At 43.3% G+C, this 24,782-nt stretch overlaps 1 protein-coding gene across 2 annotated transcripts in view; it reads left to right on the forward strand.

Annotated features, from left to right (window-relative positions):
• LOC143221747 (uncharacterized) overlaps window positions 1-24,782 on the forward strand; it is a 54,234-nt gene that overhangs the window by 12,561 nt on the left and 16,891 nt on the right. The window contains exon 1 of one of the 2 annotated variants that reach the window (XM_076447232.1): window positions 10,312-12,561. The exons of the other annotated variant lie outside the window; for it this stretch is intronic. Coding sequence (XP_076303347.1) covers window positions 11,975-12,561 — 587 coding nt within the window. The 5' untranslated portion in view covers window positions 10,312-11,974. Of the gene's footprint in view, window positions 1-10,311; window positions 12,562-24,782 lie in introns of those variants that run through there. 2 annotated transcript variants of the gene reach the window in all.

The following is a 24,782-nucleotide window of genomic DNA, read 5'->3' on the forward strand; positions in this document are numbered from 1 at the left end:
TATTCGTACCGGCGAATGCGCGTGTCTCCTGGTATCGGTATCCTTGTTCCGATATCTGGCGTGTAGGGTATAAATAAAATATTAGTGATCGAAGTCACGTAATAGCGGCGAGAGATCCTCGCGGTGTGTCGCAGAGAACTCGACCTGTACGACCAGATAAAGATCGAGAACGAAGACAACAGGAGGTATTATTACCATAAGCACAACGGTTCGCCGGCGACGATTCACCGGACAGAGGCACGAGGAAAAAATCTATTGTTGGGTCGACTTCGACCTCAGGGGTACTCCGCTAGAAGGTGACGTTTTCATTGGTCTTTGATCTTTGGTATCCTGGTAACGCCGGAATGACGTCACCGCCGGTGATCCAAGCCTGGCCGGTTACCATCCGTTCTCATCGTGCAATACCACCACCCTCAGGCGTGCCTTCCAGCCCCTATGTGTCGCACCACCACGGCCATCCCCCTCCTGGAAATCCCCCTCGCGATTTCGCCCTGCAAACGGGCTCTGACCCCTCTTGCGCTATCGCGTTTGTAGCAATAACGAGAGGAAAGAACGCCGCGTCCCCAACAAGCTGCGAGACGCATCGGGTTCCATCCTCCGAACCGTGCACGATCATCCTTTCAACCCTTCCTGCGCGAGGGAAAGATGGAGGCCGTTCGCAGAAATTCGGTGATGGCAAATCATCTGATCGAATGCTCAGCTGATAGAACCGTGATCTTCGTTTCAATTAGCTTATCGATAGAGTTCGTCGTGCTAACCAGGGGTGCAGTTTGAATTTTTATGGTATCTGGAATTATTGGCAACTTGACTCTGCAGCGACCACGCACAGTGAGGTAGAACGATGAATTTTGTGTCGAACTCGAAGAACTTTCGATAGAAATGAGATACAACGATGATTTTTTATTAAATTAAAGCTGACAATTGCAGAATATGGAAAAAATAGAAAGATTATGGTGCGATCGTTTTTTAACCTTGATAATCTGTATTAAATATTTTAAATTTAACTAAGCAAATATAAAATTAATATATCCTGTTGAAAATTTTTTAATAATTTCTTTAAAATTTTGCTACGATATTATTGTAAAGTTTAATGTTAGGTAACTTGTTCAAGTGCAATATCTTTTTTACGTGATATAGTACTGTACATATCAATATTTATTTTATATTTAACTAAGTAAATTTAAAATGAATACATCCTGTTGAAATTTTTTAATAATTTTCTCTCAAAATGTTGCTACGTAATTAACCTCATTTCCCCGAAAAATTGCTTCCCTGTAGGAAAATTGGAGTTCCCAGTACACGTGCCAAAAATTTTCCGAAAAATCTGCATGCAAATATCCCGCGTGGCGTTTTGGTACACGAGTCTCTGGTTCCGACAGTGGCTCTTCAGCGCGTTCGGAACGTCGGCTTTGTACCCGATAACGGGGACAAAGGAAGAATGAATTAAACATAACTTCGTACAACCGATCGAGTGGTCATACTTTATACATTACTAACGACGTAACTACACGTCGATGCATTTGTTCAGTTCTTTCTTGGCGTGAACGTAAGACATTTCTTTTTCTGTAAAGTGGCAACAATGAAACAAATTAATATTTAACGATTTAATAATACAATATCCAATAAAAGGCGTTCTTCAGTTGCATCTATCAAATGTTCAGTTGGAGCAACAGCTGGTCGGATTTAATCGGATATTATGCTGATTTAGTTGACTCACTAACACTAGATTTATATTGTTAATTCCTGATCATTGAGATTGTAACGATGCGTCCATGAGGAATTACAATTTAAAAAGTCACTTTTATAATGTTAAAGTAAGTCACTAGCAAAGTGAAATGAAATGAAAAAATTAAATGAATTTCACGATTCGCATATAAATAATAAATTATAACTTTCGTTGCATATTCTGAAATGCTAACGGAGTTGTATGCATTTATGACATCCGTTGAAAGTAAACAAATTCCATGCAATGTTTATTTGTCGAAATAATAATTGAAAAGTTGAAATGAATTGTGTGTACTCTTTCAGCCTTTTCGCTGATCACATTTGTTACACTTGGTGCATTAACGCAAAAATTAATTTACAAATATGGGTAAATAAGTGCCTCCTATTTTAGAAATTATTTCGACAATATCTCGTGAGCTATTAGGTGCAGGGCATATGGAGGTCAAAAGGTGGGTCATTCCATTTTAAAAAATCGCGGTGACCTTGAAACGACCTCGAAAAAGTTCCCAAGGCTATTTAAACTTTTTCAGACCATGTTCTGAAAGTGTATAGTTTAGCCCTTCTGTAAATAACTGGGTGGCCGTTCGGGACTTTGACCTTGAAATTCTTCATGATCCTGACAAAATATTCTAGTTAGAAAAACTAGCAATAAAAAGAAATCGACTTGATGGGTTGGGTACCCAGGTATCCCGGGTAGAAGTGTGAAATTTTTTGGTTATGAGGAAGAGGGTTAATAGTTGTTCGAGGTGTGATCGAGTTAGCAGATACGCCCCGTATAAATGAATCATTCGGTTGGAACGATCTTCCGGTATTTTTGGTCGTGACCTCGCGGTAGGCATTTCTGTGCCGTGGAGGCGTCGAGATCGATTCGGCTCATCAATGGGGCCTGTTGAAGTGACGACGGTCTATGGCAGTGTCCGCGAGACATCAGCGTCTCTGCAGCGACTCGAAAGCATCCGCCGTGACGGATTCGGGAAGCCACTCGAATTCTCCGGAGACTTGGGTAGACGGACCGGGGCAGGTTTTGGCAGGCAGGCAGGCAGGCAGGCGGCAGTCAGGCACAGGCAAGCAGCGCAGGCAAAGAGAGAGGGTGGTTTGGACTTCGGTTCGGATGGCGGGTATTGATCCTAGCGAACCTAGCAGCGGGGTAGCCGGGACCCCGCCTCAAGGATGAAGGGTGTCTCCCCTTCTCTCTCGTCCCCTCTCGCTTGAGCCCAACTGTCAGCCAGTGTTAAAGCGAGACGAAGATAGGAAGAACCACGTGAGTGGGGTGGTTGCCCCTTAAGAGAGAGGGGTGAACCACCTAGAGCGTGGCCGTGTACCAAAGATACCATCCCTTAGGCCGCTGTAATAAGCGGCCGAAGTGGCCGGAAAACAAGCCGAGGGGCGACCTGAGGACGATGGAAAATCTCGAGAAGCCAGGTGAGCCCATCGAAGCCACCTTTCCGTCGTTTCCGTCATCAATATTCCGCCACGTCGGTCCTACCTTTCTTCTGCCTCTCTTTCACCGACCGCTTGGAGAACCGATGCCTCTCTGCCACGATGCGCCCGACACGATTTTCGGTTTCCTTCGCGTCCACACCGGTTCCACCGGGACTCCGTCTTCGATTGCAACCGAAACGCAACCCGCTCGACCATATTCGACCACAGGATACGAGTTACTTTTTTTTTCTTCTCGTTCAGATGGGTCTTTCAGTGAATATTAAGGGACAGGTGACGTCACGGCATTATCTATGGCGACGCAGATACATTTTCTTGCGTGCAAATACCTCGGGCTGTGAGTCACTTTCTCCATTGACGTACTTCCTCGCCTGCTACGCCCGCATGCTCCGCTGATCATAAGTAAACAGGATTAAACGAGCGTGCTTCTGCAGCAGTGTTCTTTAAAAATAATTCTCCTTTAACACCGATTATTTCATAGACTTTCTTTCGCATGGTAATCTGACATAATCGGCACGGGTATAAATAACATTTATAAGTCTACAATATCTTCATTGTGAATGGCTAAACGGCAAGAATATGAAAAGATAAACGTTGGTACCATTTCGTAGAGTCGACTTCAGCAAGGAGCACCTTTCGATCTACCGCGTGCTCACCAAGCTGCCGAACTACGCATGCTCTGTTCGTGCTCAGAGTCTCATACGCGATGATGCGTTAGCACATTGAGTTCCGATTATGGATTTTGGTACACAGAACAAATTTTTGACGACTTATCGAAATGCATTCTATAGAACTCTGAATTTCCAAATACAGTTTTTGCAATTGTAACCTATTAAACAAATTTAATATGTCCCACACTAAATCAAGGAAATTAAAGATATCATGAAAATTAAATTTCTGAATATAAATAATATTACAATGGAATTTAATGGAATAGAAATATTTAAGGAATTTGAGAATGCTTTGAGTCTTGTGCAATTGACACAAGTTTTATTTTGCATAAAAACCTGCAGCCTAGTAATTATATTCTATAAAGATCATCAGTTGGAGGATTGATGAGTGATAGGAGTGCTTTTATCACGTTTATCAATACGTTTTCCACCGGCACAATAATCTCGTATCAGTATCAATTGCCTGTGGAACGCAGACACGTTAATTCGACAATGGAGTCGGTTGTCGAGGAACAGCGCTGTCGGAGCTGATACCGTGCGGTGTGGATGAATGCGCGGCCGGAGCCTATCGTCGTGTATTTCCGTCTAGCAGATAACGGAGCGCACAGAGCGGGCAGATTAAAAGAAAACTCGTCGAAGTCGCGAGGCTCGGATGTTGGCCAGCCCACGAGAGGCCGGGTTTCGTTCGTCCCACGGAGAAGATTTTTCGACCTGCGGCCGAGTTACCGTGTAAAACAGGGAACGGAGAGTCTCTCGTCGCAGCTGCGCATCCTTCTTGGTCGTTCTCCAGGCAGCCGTGTCTGATGGCCCCGAGTCGGAGACGCCTCGGCTTATTTCCCTCCTGTGCCAGCTGTGCGGAGCGCCCGCACACAGGCTGCCCCGTTCAAGAGACGAGCGTCGACGAGGAGGATGAACGGAGAACGAGACGGACTTATGGACTCCAACGCTGGAACAAGAAAGACGGCCCGATCGTTCTAGCCTTCTAGCGAGAGAGAGGGAGAAGCGGTGAGAGCGTTAGGGGCGAAACGTGCTCTAGTAACCAAGACGGATAGAGACGAACGATTCTGTATTGTCGGGGGGGAGACAGAGACACCGTTTCCTTCTCGCTCTCCCTCCGTCACGTTGGACCAAGAAAAGAAAGAGGGGAAAGAGCGAGAGAGACAATCCCGATCAGTTCATAGTGGGGTCAGGTTGCTGCTGAGGTTCGGAGAGGGGAGCGAGACCACCGGAAATCGGTCTGTCCTTATTCGAGAGCCCGCGTGAACCACGCCGAAGCCAGGCCGGTCTTTCGTGCCTGCCTGCTTGCTTGCTTGCTTTGCTGGCTTGCCTGCCTACCTACTTCTCTTCTCTTTTCGATGGCTTCGCTTTGGCTCTACGCGGTTGAAAAAGGGACGCGCAGCGGCACGCACCCAGGCAAAAACTCTCGATAACCACCGCGAAGATGTTTCTGCTGGCCGCCATAGCCTTTTGGTACCAGGACGTCCTCCGTCTCTACGGAATCGTTCCCGAGAAAACGTTTCGTCGCCAGCGGGTGGGAGAAGCTACGTCGGAAACGTGGGGGAGATATACTTGCTCGTTGCAATGGTTATACGATACCGCGCAGGGGGAGAGGATCCTCGGACCGATGGGAAGCTGTTGCGTTACAGAGCGTTTACTTTGGAACTGGAGCATCTACACCGTACCTTATTAAAGACCTTTTGTTAGTGCGCTTCGCGGTGGAATAGGGGATTATTTTTATGGCGCGCGGTAAAAATTACGACAGGTACCCCCGGCTCGATTTCAGCGTCTTCTTCGAGTACCTTCAATATTGTTATTCTGTCATCAGACGTCTATGGATTTATTTGATCATTCGTTTATTTCGGTTGCAATAATCCTTCACAATTTATATGGACATTAACCACCTTGAAGAAAATTTTGGTTTCTCTAATACATGTTTTCGTACTCCCTGAAGAAGGCACATTGCTCAACCTTTATACATTAACGTTGTAGTCGATGAACTTCACACTTTATTTGTATTGCAATGGCACAGATAATATACTTCGCAATTCGTATGAACATTAACCCCCTTGAAGAAAATGCTGGTTTCTCTTAATACATTCTTTTCGTACTCCCTGGGTTCATGCCCGAAACCTAACTTAAATTTACAATCATACAAAAAAGTGGAATTTATCAGGTCGTTAAGTATGAAACTTGGCAAATAAAAAACAAATTTCAAACACATTTGTCAAGTTTCAACAAGTGGCAGGAATTTTCAAGACAAATTGAAAGTAAGTGGCCTAACTATCGACACAAGAGCTAATGGTATATTGCGACGATAAATATAACGGACGAAATGATGGTAGCGGACGTGCCAATATGGTACCAGTCAATATCAGTTGAACGAACGTAATTCGTAAGACTGAAGGTAACGAGTGGCGTGAACATCGAAGAAGCGTGAGGCAATGCAAACACACGATATCGACCGTCGAACATTTGCTTATACTTTTATCTGGTTAAGGAGATCCGCCTATCATACGCGGAGCAGACTGTTAATAGAGCAACACTGAACCATTAATACATACCACTAATACACGACGGAGCGTTTATTATCTGGTACGCGTGTCTTCATTATCAAACCAAAATGGCCGTCGTGGCGAACCGAGTATCTCTAGAGCAGACTGTTAATTTGTCACTAGCTCGCCCTTGAGGATTCTCCTCAGATCAGTCCCCATGTCTGAGCGATATTGTATAATCTATCGTGGACATCTATATTTTGCGCGATCGAACTCGCGTGCACTTCAAAAGATTCTCCGTCCGCTTAAGCGCTTGGCATAACCAAATGGCATGAAGTCATGCTAGTAATTGTTTTTTTCTTGAAGTAATTATCTAATTAAAATGTATCGACGAAACTGTCGTGTAAATGATCTTCTTTATATATATATATATATATAGTACATAATGTCCATTTTTATACATAACGCGTAGAACCTACGTCACCATTTTGTGTTACACAAGCATACAGGGTGTCCCAAAAATGTTGTACTTGAAAGGGTAGGTTTGTGAGGTCGTTTCAAGTAACTTTTTCCTTTGCGGAAATATTCTGCGCGGCTTCGTTAAGGAATTATTAACGAAAAACCACGCTGACCAATCAGCGTGCGGCTGTAGCGAATGGATTCTCAACGAAACCGCGGAGAACATTTTCGTAACGTAACAAGTTATTTCAAATGACTTCAGGAATCACCTCGAATACTTTCAAGAAAGTACATTTTTGAGACACCTTATATGTATACAACCATTGATGAAGCTTATAGTGGATATTTAAATCAAAAAATATTACTCAAGAGCATCGCTAACTAGATTTATTCTTAGTAGACTGCGGATCTTCATGCAAAATCAAAATTGTCTGCATCGATTGCAAGAATTCTGCCCTTAATGATTTTCCTAGAGGAGAAATGGTTCATTGACATTTTTTAACACGTTTTCGACAATTTTTAAAATTTTTCAACAATTTTGAATCTCATCTTCTCAATTTCGCTATAAATGCATAAAGATCCGCAGTATAATTTTATTACTGTACTATCTTATTTCAATGTTTGTAAATTCAGACTGCGTTTACACAGTTGTCAGCCAATTTTCTGGCCCAGTAAAACCGGATAAGAATTACTTGTGCTATTTACATAAATAGAAATTCCATATTTCGCTCTAAATCAACTTCGGAGTCGCTCACTCCAGTGACGTCGGTGATCGAAAGGTTAAACAGCGTTCGGTAACGAGATTTTATAGGAAGTTGCAGAATTTATTCTTGAAAAACATTTTCTTCGAGTTATATTGATCAAGAAGCAAACTACGCTTTGCCAGGAAGCATCCCACATATGAAACGTTCGTACTTCTAAAAGTCTGTGCACCGAAGGTTCACTTCGGAATCAATTTTCCAATCTTCAATGGCTGAGAAAGCGTCGCTCCATTTATTCGGCGGTATACATAGGTACACGTTCGTCACTGCATGATACTAAAATACACCGTTAATGGAGGCGACAGCATGAGTAATTTCCGGAGGAATAGAGTGTCGGATGAAGTATTTAAGGTATTGCAGATGATGAGGGTAGTTGTATGCCAACATCCCCGGAGACTCCTCGCTCGACGCCAGATCCCCCTACTTCGCCACGTTTTTTCCATGTAAAAGGCCGCCATTGCTGCCACACTACTGTAGTCTTGAACCAACACGCCTCCGAAATTGTCTCGCAATTTTACGCAATTTTAAGTGGAGTTTTCTCTCGGTGCTCTTCCAAATCGGAAGGATCCACATGATTGGATGAAGCACACCGATCTCACCTGATCGGTGTTCAATTCACCGGGTTTTCTCGTATTCGGACAATTAGCTTGACTTATTGATCGTGTATGGCAATACAGTTTCAGTTCGGCTACGATCGAACGGGGTCAAGTTCTCCTTCCTTTGTACCACATAAGATGTCATGAGAACCTGATTAGCGGCAATAGGGGAGAAATAGTAATGTCTCCGACGAGACAATAGAAGCCTGTCTGGATGCCAACGACTATCATGTAGAACACGATCTATGTCGTCAGCGATATTTTGCGGAAGTGGAAACTCGAAGAAAATTATCGTGTTCTAAACATTGTCAAAGATTATTAGGGACTTTTCTGGAGTTTAATTAATTAATTACGCTGAGAAGATAATATAAATTATAGTGAATTAAGTAAACATTTTCAACGCTGAAAGAATTCTTTATAAACCCCGGGGGGGGGGGATTATTTTTAAATAATAATAATGTATTTATAACAGAGAATATGTTATAAAAATATGTTGTGTGTCAATTGCGTTTGGTAGCGAGTACCGCGCGCGCAATGCATGCGAGACTCTTTGTTCTCCGTTGACGCCATTTGGTCACGACACGGCGACGACTTCCGCCATGTTCGCCAGGGCCTTCCTTATTGCTCTGCTCCATATTATAAATACATTGAATGCTTTACCTTCGCAATCTTCAAATTACGAACAAAATCAAATTTTTATTCTCAGATTTATACTGAAAGCTGCAACAAATTTCGCCGAAAATGGTATCTCCTACGCCATTTGCATTATTTAGTATCGCTGCTGACCCTTCTCGTTCAAATGTTGCGTTTAACGCAAAATTCCTCCATTTTGAAATATTAACCCTTAGCCCTTGAGTGGTGATTCAGAGAAATCATTAAAAATTGCTGTACCATTATTCACAATATTGTTTACATTATCAAATATATTGGTATCTAATCAATTAGTACACATACAAGTATTGTATGAGGAAAAATGAACAAAATCATATACAATGGAATTATTATAGGTCGGAAGAAATGTTTAATTTTCAAGATAAAATAGCTCTCCGACTGCAAAGGGTTATGACTAGACTGCGGATGTTTATGCAATTTTTTATTTTTGTAGACAAATTTTAAGAAAGTGGGAACAAATAAAATCTTGTTTTCAGTGCGAATTTTATATTTTAGAACGATCCGCAGTCTAGTTACGACAATTCAGCAGAAGAAAGCTGCGCATTATGCGGTGTACCCTGAAGTTAAACAGCAAAGTCTACAGAATTATTTTTACAATCAATTTATTAAATCCAATGAATTTATTTAAACACTGGGCTGACTCTGAAATTAAGATTTCGCTAAATGCATGAACACGTGTAAAATAATCTCGAGGAGTTCCAGCGCGTCCGAAGAATTCGATCGGAGACTCCATCTTGAATCGCATTCACCGCAATCGAACGCGTCTCCGGTTTGCCTATTTTTAGAAACACTCTAAGATACCGAGGTCCGGGAAAGTGTCGCGCAATTTTCTAGTGTCGGGATCGGGTCGGTATCGAGTAATTCGAAATTCCTTGGACGACATGACAAGGGTAGAGCATATTTCGTCGAAGTCCAGTTCGCGATACAAAGGCAGAAACTGCGACAATTCTCTTAACGCGTGTTTGCCCGACGCGGGTACAATGGTCGTCAGTGGGTTCAGCGTGTATTCCCAGACAAAGCGGATCGTTCGTGGGGATGAAGAGAAAAATAGCGCGTAACCTAACGCCCTGCCGAGGACCAGGTTGAGGAAGCGCAACGTGGCTAAAGAAGAGAGGAGAGGAGAAGAGAAGAGAAGAGAAGAGAAGAGAAGAACTAGGGGTGCGAGGGTCGCCGAGGAGAGAGGGATAGAAAGAGAGAGGAGATCGGTAGCGCGGTTGGTTATACCGGATAACAGACGCGAGGAGGACCGCGTGGTTCGAGGGGTGGCGAACCCCTGAAGGACCCTAGTCGGTAGCGGTGACCTCCTCCCTCTTTTTCCCTGTCTCCCTGGTCTCTCTTCCTTTCCAACCCTGCCCCCTCCACGGCGCTCGTCATCCCTGCCGCGTCGGCACCGGAGCACGATCATTGGTTCACCGGTTTCACGCAGACACGAGGAGGCACACGCAGCTGCCACTGGCTGTCTCTTGTTCCACGGCCGGACCCGATCGGTCAGTCCGGAGGAGAAGCAGCGCGCGTGCAGTAGTTAACACGCTGTCTATCAGGCGCGAGCGATATATATATATACACGGTTCTTCATTACAATCGACGCGCGTACATACTACGGTGCTTCCCCGTCCTTTTCATCCGCTTGAAGCCACCTTCCGGTTAGGATCCGACCACGCCGGCGGGTTTCCGTTCTTCCGTTTGGTCGCGTGAGAGACGCGGCTGCCCCTTGGTGCTCTATCGTATCGGTGACTACCCACGAGTCGTGCGTAGACCGTTCGGCGATATTCGTGTACGCTCGTCGACGATCGTCGTCGGGTTACCGTCATCTGCGTCGCCATCTTGACGGTCCGCCTACCAATCAACGTCACGATCGTCACGGAACCAGGAAAGGTACACGAGGCGACACCTTTCGCCGACGGCGCGGACCTGTCCCTCACACGTGTTGCGGAAAACGACGTGCGCGACACACACAAACGCGTTTTTAACGGATCCCTCTCGCCCGTTGTTCTTTCTCTAAGTTGCAATACTCCTCCACCGTCTCTGACCTCGTGTCCCCTCAAACTGGTGAACGGTCGATTTACACGAGAGCGAGTGGTGACCGCGTACGCGTGTGACGTTTTGAATTTTCGCTCGAGAAAGTGGTGGCGTCTGTCGGTAGGCCTACGCACACATCGTTTTTCAGCACTCCGCTGTCTGTGCTTCCCCTCCCTCCCTCTCTCTCTCTCTCTCTCTCTCCAGCCGACCCTCGCTCTCGACCGTCTCTTTCGCTCTTTGGCCTCCGGTCCCCTTCTACGTCTCGCTACCCACAGTTCGCAGGGCGTCGCACGCAGGGCGGTACCGATGCCCTTTCGACCTCCCGCGGTCATCGAGAGTAAGCAAGAGTGCTTCTGTCGCGCGACCGTGTCGTCGTCGATTCTCACGTATCGCGACGTCGCGATAGTCGAGGCTCTTCTGTCTGCGACGCTCGTCCTTTGAGGATTCACCCACCTCGCTCTCTCTCTCTACCCCTCTCTTTTTCGCTCGTGATCGTACCGCGCGCACGTGTATCGTCCCGAATAAAAAGGATCGAGGGAATCCGAAAGAAGACGATCGAGCGGCCAGCGGATTTATAGTTTCCAATTTTCGCCGCGCGCGACCGTCTGCATCCGTGTACACCCACGTGCGCCTGTTTTGTGATACATTCATCGGTGTCACACGGAGAATCCTACGGCATACCGGGCTGAAGAGTCGGACCGGCGAAACGCATCTAGTCACGCTCTCGCTACCAAAGTAAACGAAGGCTCTCGGGCAGAGTGCCACTCGACCTTCCGCCACCGGAGGTGCACCAGGGAAACAACGGTCGGAGTGTAATTTATCGCGGAGTGGCATACCGGTGCGCACTTGGAGTGCATCGGCTGTTAATCAAGGATTACCAGCGGCCGAGAGGAGAGGCTATTAACACCATCGTACGACCTCCTATCGATGACGAGGATTGCCGAGCGAACGGAGGCGTCGTCGTGAGGATGGATCGTCGACGATAGGAGACCCCGAGGCAGTATCATTGAGGATGCCGCAGAACAGAGACGTTATCGCGTGTCGGCCTCGGTGTGCGTGAAGAACGTGTGCGTGTGCGTGTGGCGTGTGTAGCGTGATACACTCGATTACAAGGAAAGAAGACGGATTAAGAGGTTAGGATGCCGCAGTGCGCCGTGGCTACGTGCCGGAACAGTCATCGTCGGACCCGTGGCCGTCGTATCCGCTACCATCGATTCCCCCAGATACCGGAAGTGCGCTTGCGATGGGTTCGCGCGTGCGGTCGCGTGCCCCTCTCGAACGGCGAGGTACCGTTCAACATACAAACTGCGCGTATATGCTCCCTCCACTTTACGAACGATTCCTACGAGAAGGATATGGAGCACCTTGTGCTCGGTCTTCCTGTGCGCAGCAGACTGCGTCGTGGCGCTGTACCGACGATCGGCGTGCCGGTGAACGTGCAGCCGGTCACCAAGATGCTGGTCGAGGACGCGAAGCGCTCCCTCCTCAAGGTCACCCATGCGAAAATGCTGACTGGCCAGAAAGTGACCGGCAACAACGGTCTGGCCAACAGTAAGCAGCAGCACCATCAGCCGGCCACGGAAAAGCGGCAGCGGCAGCAGCAGCAGCAGCAGCACCAACATCACCGACACCAACAACGTGCCAAGAGCGGCAATCAAGTGAACCAGGAGCAAAAGATGGCGGGCATCGACGTGCTGCTTGCCCTCGGACTCAAACCCGCGCCACGGTGAGTCGCTTTCGCTCGCCTCTCGAGAAACGATTACGTTCTCCAGACGGAATTCGCGGAGAAGATCTCTTTGGTACCGGAAACGATAACGAGTTCTCGATACGTCCCTCGCTTCTCGCCGTTATCTAACGATACGTTTTTGTTCTTTCCGAGATCCTGCTTCGTGTGTTTATGATGCCACCGCGGGTTGTTGCTAAACAAAGGGACTCGCTGCTGGGATCCTTTTCTATTTAACGTACGAGAGTTTTGTTTCTTTTTTTTTCTCCCTCTCTCGCATACGCCGAGATAAGGTCTTCGGATGCCGACGTTCGCTTTTGTAATCTTGTTCGCTATTTTAAACACACTGGAATCGTTGCTCGCGCGAAAAGGAATTCGCTTCTTTCGCACGGGAACGGTCGCGATTGCGACGCCTGTCGGCTCGACGACCACGAAGACCTTTCGCGCGTCCTCTGGGAAACGGCGCATTGATCCACAATCGCGGATCATTCGAAAGTCTCGCTAGTTTCTCTCGTACCGTGCACGACGGAAACTGGTATCGCGGAGAAACTCGACTGCCGCCTGTATTTTCACGGTTTTTCTACGAGCCTTTAGCGCCAAGGTCATTGCGGTTACGTCTCAAGGTCACGCGCTAGTTTGGCCTCGTAACGAATCCGAGGCCTCGACGCGACAGCGAATGAAAACAATACGCGTTTATTAACATGTTCTCTGATCGTGTTATGGAATAATCTGCAAATAACTGGGAATTTCAATTCCTATTTTAATGATACAGCATGACTTACAGCAAATGAGTTAGCAGTTGGGTACTTTATCATTCTGGTTGATTTTATCAGCTCCGATCGAGGGTATAGAAATGATTAAGAATTAAACTTCGGATATCCGGGAAGTAAAAATAATTTATTTATGCGATTCTATACTATCCCCCTTTCTCCCATACGTACGTATCGTTTAGTTAACTTGCGAAATAAAATGTGCGTGGCTAAGTGAGACGCGTCTCGCGAGTTGGAGAACGCGTCGCGTTGCCGAGGCGGAAGGAACGTCTTTCTGAGAATAGTCCACCGTGATGATTCGACCAATGAGACCCTGCGGCTTTATCTTACTTGCGACGCACGTGCAGATAATGATTTTTCAACGTTCGTTTTCGTTCGAAACGCTTTTCGAACACATCTTGCTCCCTCCCATTCTGCCTTGTTTCATACTCTTCAGGGACTTTTGACATTGCAACAAGCCAGTGATAATGGTAATTTTATTTTCACAAGGAGATTGTGGATATCGGGCTGGAGAACCACGTTCTTTTTTCACTTCTTTGTTTGGAGGCCAGACAACAACTCATTAAGTATCTGCTTAGCTGAAATGTTGAAAATATCTTGGACTAAATCATTAGTAGACAATGGATCTTTATGAAAAATGAAAATCTTCTACCCGAATTGCAACGTACTGGAATGAAATAGAAAATTATTTTCTTTCTTAATATGGTTAATAGATTGAAAATAATATAACAATATGTTTAAATTCTTCTAATGTTTTTACTGTTTCAAACTACAAAATTACTCATCTTTGTCGTAAATGCATCAAATCTGCTGTCTAATCATTAGTTAATAAATTGGAAAAAGAATGGTAATGTATTGTTCCCCTTCAGTGGTACACCAGGGTGTCCATCGTTGAAGTTCCCTGTGCATAATACTGCAATTCATACTTTTTAAATAAATTATCCATTTTCTAAGCTTTTAACGATAAGGTTTTAAGTATTGTACAATAATTTACTGGTGGAATGAGTTCCGGAAGGTTTTAACATCTTAATTAAATAACTCGTAATCTTAACTTATTATATAATTCTTACTCCCTGTGTAAAAATCTCGAATGTAGAGTTTTTCGTAATAACAGATTCAGAAAATGTAGCAATACTTGAGGACACAATATAAGAATCGTTTTGTTATCGATATTAAAAATCGTTATCATTTGGATGACAGTTCATAGCATTTGATACGTACATAATATACTTTTGTGTGATGATTTTATTATACCACAAACTTCGTGGAGATATTGCAAACGAAATTTTTGTTCAGTCACCAAAAGAAGTAGTCATACAACGTTGCATTCAAAGAAAGAATTTAAAGAATAATTTTAACCTTGAGTTTTCTTATAGAAACTGACCAAAAACGGGTCTATTTATAAAGATACTATTTAGAGTGTAAACTCTATTTTCTCGTATTGGTAGATACAGTATATTTCTTCGAAAGTTTAGTTGACATACAGACTCTTGATGAAGATTTCGAACAGGATCTACTAAAGATGTATGCTATATATAATCTAAATAGGATGTTAGTTTTTCCCTTAATAATTTTAATAGATGAAAAATAATTTATTGATATCTTCAAATGTTGTAAAACTTCCTACAATTAAAAATTTCAGTCCTGTTGTCAATGTATAATCATGCATAAGCATACAATAAATATAAATATCCTTCGTCTTCCAATACGAATAACAAAGAAAAAAAAATATGAATATACATATACAAATTATGAATAACAAAGAAATTCTTATCACTGCAACCATAAACTAAATCGCAGTGCAAGGGGTTAAAGTAAACATAGTTGTGAAATCATTCAAGATAAAGAAGCCCTAATCACTGCAGCGGTAAAGAAAATCGCACGACAAGGGGTTATAACGGGGAGCAAGGTCACCGTATGCAGGATGACCCATAGAAAAATGACGGCGTTACGTGTCGAAAATTGTGGGGCCGAGAAGTACGTGCGAACGATCGTGGACGAGCGAACGACCATCTTTGGTGTACAAACAGCCAGACCCAGGGTCGTCTCCGCGACAGCGATTTGACCTACGGGCGACCTCGGACCGAGAATCGACCGTCCTCCTTTCGTCATTCCACCTCGTGATATACCGAAGTTTCTCGTAGAGCGCCACGTGATCTTATGTGGAAAAAGCGGCGAGAACCGGGACGAGTTTCACAGACATCCTCGCCGGTGCATCTGCGGGCGCGTGTCCTTGGTCATCCAAGGATCCTCTGGAGAACCACCATTTGCATCGTGGTCCTCCAAGAGAACACGTGACTGGTTTCGGGAATTCCAGCACCGGCCTGGCGATTTTTATTGCGGGTCTTAAATATCCCAGTGACCCGACGCGCGACGATCAGGTCGGCGCGGCGGCCGCCATATTCTCTGCGGATTCCAAGGATTCTCGATCGGTACCTAAGCGCGTTCTCGAAGACGTGTAAGTACGTTCACCTTGTTATCGCTCGAAAGTGATGACGATTTATTTTCGGGCCTGGATAACGTTGCACGCCTCTCACGGCGCGCGCCTGCGCACAACGTTTCTCTTCTGCCAGATTGTGCAAGGCGAGCCTGATTTCCCGATAGAATTCGAAAATTCGATCGATTAAACGACGCCGTACGACGTGTCTTGCCGCTCTCGATTCGGAATACCGATTATTTTTGCTGGCACTCATCAATTTATCATAAATCCTCGAGGTCGATGGAACGCTAGGTTTTTTTGCGACGTGTTGGTTATACGCATAGAATATGCGATCGATATCGAACAAAATGCTGGACGCCGACGATCGTTTTATTAACCTAATTCAACCTCTGGAGTTGCGCCGGTGCTCGAGAAAGGCTTTCGCGGTCACGGACAAAGCGACCGGCTGGTTTCTGGCAAACGCACCCGTCCTTGTCTTTTCTCTTGTGAAATTCGAGCCGTGTGTGTACTTCGCACGTTCGGCGACTCACCATAATTATCGATGAAGTCGGATCTAAAGTATCGACTTTAATTTCGACGAGATTGAGAAAGAAATGTATATTGAGCGTTGGTGTTTCTTTCTTGATCTCTGGTCTGCTGATCTCGCGTCGGTTACCCAAACGTAGCGGCTCATTAGCCGGAAAAAGAGGACCACAGAGCAAGCTTCGTTTAAGGACAACGATGATCCTTCTAAGGGAAGAGGTCCGGGACACCGGGTGTGTTCCAAGGAAACTTTGGCGTGACCTCTGCACGGTTCACCAGCGCGCTCGAGAACGTCCTTGGCGCTCAGGGACACCTCAAGCAGGCGAGAACGCTCCTCCGATCGTCAGCGTCCACGAATTAGGTCGAGAGGAACGCGAGAGGGGTGGGAGGGCATGTTCTCTCGTAACCATTCGATGTCAATAATAATAGCGCGAGTCTCGCTCGCATAGAGTTTCCTTCTTCCCTTTTTAACCCTGCCGGTATTTGATATTTCTTCGTTTGATGGCCCGGTTTCCGGGAAATACGGGCAATTTTGTCGAGTTTCGCGGCTAGGCTGGTTCACTTTCGAAATAGCATTGGTTAAAATCGTCGTCACGATTATTGCCCTGGTACACAGAGCCGAACTGGCTGGATACTAAAGTTTATGGTAAACGCGGATCCAGCCCTGTTTGCGTGAGGCGATCGGCACGATAAGCTAGAAGCATTCCTTGGTTCGTGAAAGATTGCTCTTTATCGGAGTTTATGTGCCACGGATTTACGTAGTTCGTCGAGAAAGTTGACACGCTTTCGATATCATACTTTTAAATAAACAATGGGTGGAGGGTGCTCTGAATGTGCTCAGCTAACGTGTTGTTTTTATTAGCTTAACTGAATCTCAGAGAATAGTTCTTTGCGTGTTTTCATGTAAAGCTTTTTAGAGGATTCGAGTCAGAAAGAAAAGTCTCACCCGTAGCCGTTCGATGTCAATAATAATAGCTCGACTTCGACCGAGCAGAGGTTTTCTTCTTCGTGTTCTTCCCCACCTGCGACGCCGAGTCGACCTTTCCAACGCGACTTTCCGCGGACTGCTATGCTTATGTTGACCCCTGCGCTAACATTATTGTTCCTATTTTTGCTTTTGCAGTACGAGTCTTCGCGCACGTTTTAATTGGTGCCAATGTGCATTATTTGTACATTTTACGTTACAAATTTTTGTGGGAATCAAAATTGCTATAGTTTTAATTAAGAGACCTAATGTAAGGTCTATGCTCACCTTACTATTTTAGTTATTAATATCTTTTAAGTTTGAGATATTTCTTATGGTTAGGATCGGGGATAGAGACAGCGGACTTCCTGTCGTCTTGTGAGTGTGGGGTATAGAATTTTGAAACTTATCGAACCCCGTAAATATTTTTTGATGGACATTGACAGGTCGCTGACTTCGGTGAACTCGTTCTTAACTATTCCTTTTTGCTCGCATAACCTGTAATCGGTCTTCCAAGAACTGGTATTATCGTTGTAACCGGTCATAAGAACGTTCGCAAATGGACACTTTTTGACTGAATAACAGTTTCTTTTTCCGTGTAAGGTAAGAAAGCAAGACTGGGTCAGTCTTTATTTCTTACAGGAGTCTGCTATATTTCTCACAATTATTAAATTTACAGCATATTTCTCGCTGTTACGATCTTATCTGTATTCGCTCATTGTACGTCACATAGTCTAGAATGTCCCGGGAAAAAATTCAAGAATTTACAAAATCAGCAGCGTGGATCTGCACACGAATGTAAACTCCGCTCTCATAAGCAATGCAGGGCTGACGTAAATAATTATATACCGTGGTGAAATAGTATTATTTTGGATGACATTTTATTTTATAATTATGCTAAATCATCATTTCAGATCATTGTGAAGTTGTCCTTGAAAATTATATCAGCTAACCGGATTATCAGGTTTGAGTGTCCAGTTTATACTGACACCCTTTGTTGCATATTATTTGAATGGTTAGTTCGTTTAGCAAACTTGAAACAAAGAAATATGGAAATAATATCCATTGCAATTGCTATTACTTCAAATATATTCAAAATAAATTATTTCAAATAGTTATTTGTCCAGATCTGCTTGCAGCCGATGTCGCATATAGGGGATGAAATAGGACATCAATCCGAATGATTCTATCGTGCTTGACTCGGGAAGCATATTTCAGTAACCTTTGACTCCAAATCGCGCGATATTTACAAACATATCACTAGACAGCGGATCTTTATGCAAAATAAACATTTTCCACCGGAATTGCAACAAACTGGAGTGACGTACAAATTTATTTTCTTTCTCAATATGTTTATAACGGGTTGAAAATAATATAACAGCATTTTAAATTCTTCTAGTGTTTTCGCTGTGTTTTAAATTACACCTACTCATTTTTTTCATAAGTGCATAAAATCCGCTGTCTACATATCGCCAATAGACACTGGGCCCTCCTCCTTCCCGTAGACATTTTGAATTTGTTCTATAGCAGCTTGCAGCGGGTGGCAGGATAGAAAATGTTATCTCTAACGGAAACGGTGCATTTTAGTTTCGAGCGGTGCAAACGTCATAAAGTTCGAATAGGACAATAACAATAACAATGACCTCGGGTAGAGGAGGTGGCAGCAGAGGACAGTAGGAGATGGAGGACGAAAGCGCGCGCTCGCTAGCGAAGAAGTAGGACGCTGCTACAAGGTTCCCTGGCAAGCGTTTAACCTAACCTAACCTAGCCCAATCTAGGCGCGGACGCACACGCGCGCGCGCGCTTCTATCTGTTCCCCTCTGAGCCCCGTCCTCCCCCTCGGAGTCACCGCATTAACCGCGGCAACCCCACCTATGCCGGTCGACCTGCTGCACTCCGCTCTCTCCCTCTGTTCGTCTCTCTTTCTCCTTTGCTATATCCGTACGTTTCTACTACGACTGGTCTCTCTCTTTCTCTCTCTCGCGCAGACTTCTGCTCGTACTCGACAGCGGTATTCACTGTACGCGTCGTAGTCGGTCAGACATCCTTCGTCCTAACCGTAAATGCTTGAAAATTGGCTTCGCGTTCCTCGGGCCGAGCATATATGCGACTCTAGCGGTTCTCGCACGGTCATAGAACTCTCGTCCGTGAAACGCGTGGTGGCACTAGAGCTGCCTCCGCTTGGAGAAAGCGATGAGAAGAAGGGTTACGTGATTCCAGTCGCCGGCGTACCGACCGCGCGCTAACCGTACCCGGACTCGATGTCCACTCCGACTTCTCCTATCTCCCTTAGCACCGAAACCGTTCTTTACCGATAGATGAACGACCTTTGTTGACCTTTGCCGTTTCACCACCTGTTCGAAAAGAGATCGCAGTGAGAGTGTCAATCAGAGTGCTGCGTTCAGTGTCGGCTCCGAGGAAGACGATCGCGAGCGATCGGCTTCGATCGTCTACGTCCGGCCATCTCCGGGCCCGGTGCCACCGCAGAAAGAAAGGAACGTCACGACCGGCGCGCAACCACGCTCGGTGAAAAGTGTAAGTGGAGTGTGAACGGTGCTTGCGACGCGTGTTGTTCATGCCACACTCGGCCCCCTGTGTCAACGGTTTTTCTCGTCGCGAGAGGGCTCGTGTTTTTCGCGGGTGCTCGATTATACTCGTGAATCTTCCTCTTCGCATGGACGGATACTTTTAGGAAGATGTAACAGTCTGCCGCTGCCGTTTCGTCGTATACATGTGGAATGTATTGTACGTACGTTGCACCCTTTGTACAGAATCATCCGTACACTTCCTTCGAATTTTCCGAGAGATCGAATTCACGTATTCAACAGATGATACCGCACATTATGAAGTATTTTCTCTTTGAAATTATATCTATCCCGTGGCCGACATAGAGACCGCATCTCATGTTTCATCTTGTTTCGTGACAGTGATCATTACACTGGTTCGGAGAAAATGCCAGTGGCGTGGGGTTATTTAAAGAAAATATCTTGTGCCACAATTATTTTTCATGAAAGCATCGTCTAATTTATCTCTGTTCTTGACAGTTATACCGATGGTTGCTCGGGTACTTTGAGTGAAACAGATTTTGCTGACTTCTTTATGTAATAGCTCGTATGTAAATTCGATTATTTCCGAACATTGACTATTTGAATGGAAGGACATCAACCCTACGACGTGTACCGCTATTTCGCGCGTGCATTCAGCACATCGATCTCGTAATCAGATATTCGATATTTAGTTTCTAGCAATGGAACTGTCTCCCATTTTTTCTTCCACGCGTGCTCGTTCATCCAGAAGATTTCAGTTACCGTTTGCCAGCCGGTTTCGCTTTCTCCTTCGCTTTCGCTATCGCTCCAGCTAAACAGTTGGTACGCTCTGTTACTATTTCATGCGTCCGTGGAAAGTGTGAAAGGTACAATACCCTGGTTAAATACGAGTCCTGTACTGTGCTGGAACCATACTGACAGTATCTACAGTGTCGTTCTTTCAAACTTTTTCACCCTCGGTAGTCGAGCAACAACCCCGGGTAAATTAATTTAAGCAATTTTATTAAACACTAGATATAATTAATTAGACACATTTGGGAGTTATATATTTCATTTCGGTTTGAGTAACAATATCATCAAAGTGAAACAGAAATAAATAATCTAGGCAGTAACAACATTAGAAGAATGTGAAAGTACTGTTATATTATATTCAACCTATTAAACATATTAAGGAAGAAAATAAATTTCAAAAATGTGTTTTACCATGCTGTATATGCATATGTTTTTTCTAAATGTTATAAAAGTAAAAGAGTATTCTTCTAGCACAAATGAGAAAGGTATATTATATTAATAAATGGACAGCGGATTTTATGCGTTTATGACATAAATAAATAGGTGCAATTTAAAACAGTAAAAACATTAGAGGAATTTAAAAACACTGAGAATATTAAGAAAGAAAATAAATTTCTAATTCGCTCTAGCTTGTTGCAATTCAGGTAGACAATTTTTATTTCGCATAAAAGTCCGCTGTCTATTAATAAATAAGACAAAAGTTGAAAGTAGCAGAGTTGCAATTTCTATTTTGTTTTACAGATATCATTTTATAAATCGTGTAAATTTTATTATTTCCAGAATTTCGTATAATTTCCATTTTTACACCACCGCGTGTGCAAAAACGTAAATTTTCGCGGAGACTAAACAGTGCCGAGAGAAATATCAAACAAGAGAACTGTGAGGGCCGATTAAGAGGAATCGAGGTTCGCGATAATCCTTGTGTTATATCGAAAGCCTCGAAGACGCGAGGAAGAGTTCGAGGGCTTTTTAGAATTGGTACCGCGAAACCTATATCCGCGTCTATAAAGTGCAGTGAACGCGAGCGGGTGCAACGAACTTGGTCTCTCCCCCCCACCCCCGGTTGTTTTCTCTCTCTAACGGCGACCTCCCACTCTGGCGCGCGCGCGCGCTCCACCCCCCTACCGGCCTCTGTTCCCTTATTGCGGACGAGCGCGTTCGCATCGCGTCGCGTCTCTCGTGGCAAACGAAGCATACAGGCGTAGCCGCAAATTTCGGCCGCTTTGGCGAACGCGTTTTCCGTCTGCTTTCGCCTGTGTTTACATTTCATTCGCCGGGCCAATTCCGACTTTAAATGCTGACATTTTTTATAATTGCGAGCACACCAGACCGCCGACGACGAACAAGTCCGCAAACCGGGAAAATATTCCGTTTCGTTCGTCGCAGCTGTTACTTTATTCCGATATTTTTTTCCAGTATTTTTTTTTTAAGTAAAACGTTGGAGGTGGTTCTACATGAGGAATTCTGGGGGTGGAGGAATTCTGTGTTGTATCGCTATGCGAGGTGTTGAACCATTTCAGAAATAAGTGTATAATGGAATGTGTCCATTCGCTGTAATTACGTCTACCTGTTAAATTGATGGGTCATTTACGGTTCTAGAATTTATCAAAATTTATAGCCAAATGTTAATTAACATTTCAGCTTCACACGTTTTGATTTCGAAGATTAGTATTTTTGAGGTGGGGATCATTAATTGTACGCGTATTTATATTATCAGTGGACGTCGGATTTTTATGCAAAACAGAATTTCTAATTATTTTTGTAATAAAACTACTAAACTGAAAATGATATAACCATAATCTTAAATTCTTAAATTTTATTTTCATAGATGCATGAAATCTGCTAATTATCAGCAACTATTGTCTTCATTAGTCTATATGTTTTCATTGTTGAAAACAAATTGAAGAAAATGAAGAAAAGCATAAGTTGTTATTCAGTAGTGTTTACTTTGTAATGTACCAGTACTACAATTACAGTCATCGACATTTCTAAGTTGAACTATTTAAATTCCTATGGTTGTTGCAGACAGATAGGAATGAGTTTTATGATTTCTTTCCAGGAACTACGAAATATTCTTTTTAACTAGCAATCGAGTTTTATGATTTCTTTTGAGAGTAATTTGCATGGGCCTAAGTGTCTAAAATAATCCTACCTCCCACACGTACATTTACTAAGAAAAAGAGAAAGGAAAACAATTTAGCTGATTCGAGGAAAGAGATTGCTGAAAAGAAAAGTATACCATTACAGAGGACATGCTGTCTTGGTTCCTAATAAATGAACAGCGGATTTCATGATTAAAATGAGTTGGTGTAATTCAAACCAGTAAACACATTAGAACAATTTTAAAAAATATTTTTATATATAAAATAATTATTTATAATTATAATTGTATAGAGAATGAATTTCTGTTTCACTGCAGTTTGTTGAAATTGAGATAGAAAATTTCTATTTTGCATAAAGATCCGCTGTCAACTGATAAACGATGCAGCAAGTCTAATATAATTATTTAGATGATTAAGTTGATTTTTATCTCATCAAGTAAATGACAATAATTTTCAAATCTCCCCCCCCCCCCTAAGACTACCTTGAAGAATTATTGACTTTGCATTATCTGATTTTGTACGATTTTCAAATTACTGTTTCTTTCTATATGCAGGAATCTAGAGTTAGATGACCTGTATAAAATTTGCGATAAATCGATGACCCGAATGTCGCGAGGTTGCTTCGCACCGAGACCTTTAAAGGTTACAATAAAAGAAGAGCAGAGATGGAGAACCAGAAACGTCACTTACAATTAGATTTAAATTTAAGTAAACGTTCTCCGAGCATTTGGGAGAACGAGTTGTGCAAATCAGTATTAATTGATTTTCTTATCACGAAGCTAAGCTCTTGATGGAAATTACCAGATGTAAACAAAGTTGTACTCAAATTGTTGACATTCAGTATATCAATCTTAGAATTCAACGTAATAAACGATATAATATAGTCTTTATAACAATTCGTCGTGATCACTAGACTGCAAACGTAATGTAATATAAATATTGTATACAGGGTGTCCCAGAAATGTTGCATTTCCATTCTATATTAATTTTCCCCTTAATACCTCTTAATACCTCGTTCAATACTTAAATGTTTAGCAATTGGTTAGATCCCAACATATTTAATAATGTAAACAATATTTTGAATCACGGTACAGCAATTTTTAGTGGATGACTGAGTCACCACTCGAGGGTTAAGGGTTAATACAGTTAGCAAAACTGCGATTTTCTAGCATACTGGAAATTGATTTCGGAAAAGGTACGACTTTCGCGTCTGCAAAGGTCTTCCGCAGCGAAACCATTAACCCCACCGCGTGGTCACCTTCTATTCTAGTGCGAGTATAGCGTACCTCTTGCTGAGGGTAATCGCAAAACGGGCGCTCACGCTTGCAAATGCTACCCTGGGTTATCCTCATCGCTGGAGCATTCTCACTTCTGCTCGAAATTTAACACGTTGCCATATAAAAATGGCAAGATTAAATTTATGTAGATTTTTTGCCTAATTTTTATTCTAATGTAATCTCAAATAGAAATCTTAAATTGTATACTTATGCAATAAATTATAAAAGAATTGTTAGTAATCAATGTTACGTATATTTACAAAAATAATTGAAAATTAAAAAATACAAGAACTTTGAAACCGGTTATTTCACTGGAAGTTCTAGTACCAGAAATTCGTGGAGAATTAATAATTTATATTATCTAATAACCTTTATGCAAAATAGTATATTTTTACGCGAATTACAACAAATTTGAGTGAAATAGAAATGAATTTCCTTGAAAATAATATAATCATATCTTCACATTTTTCTGATGTTTCTACTGTCCTAAATTACATAAAATCCGCTGTCTATTGATGACAAATGGAAAACAATTGGCGTCAATTATACCAATGAATCGAACAATTGATGGGAATATGGAAGACGGAATACGTGCACCAATCTATAATTAATGTTTCATAAAATCAATTGAGTTGAAATCGACATTTAATTAAGGAGAAAGCTCAGGAAGAATGAGAAAACAGGTAAAACGTTATGTATTAAAGAAACATGAACGAACGTCGGGTGATTCCTCGTTCAATAAACTGTAGAAATAGATTGGTATCTCTGAACGGTTGAGTGTACTGCGAATTTCGTTCTGGTTTTACTTTAA

This window comes from Lasioglossum baleicum, chromosome 1 (assembly GCF_051020765.1).
Source record: "Lasioglossum baleicum chromosome 1, iyLasBale1, whole genome shotgun sequence".
Taxonomy (NCBI): Eukaryota; Metazoa; Arthropoda; class Insecta; order Hymenoptera; family Halictidae; genus Lasioglossum; species Lasioglossum baleicum.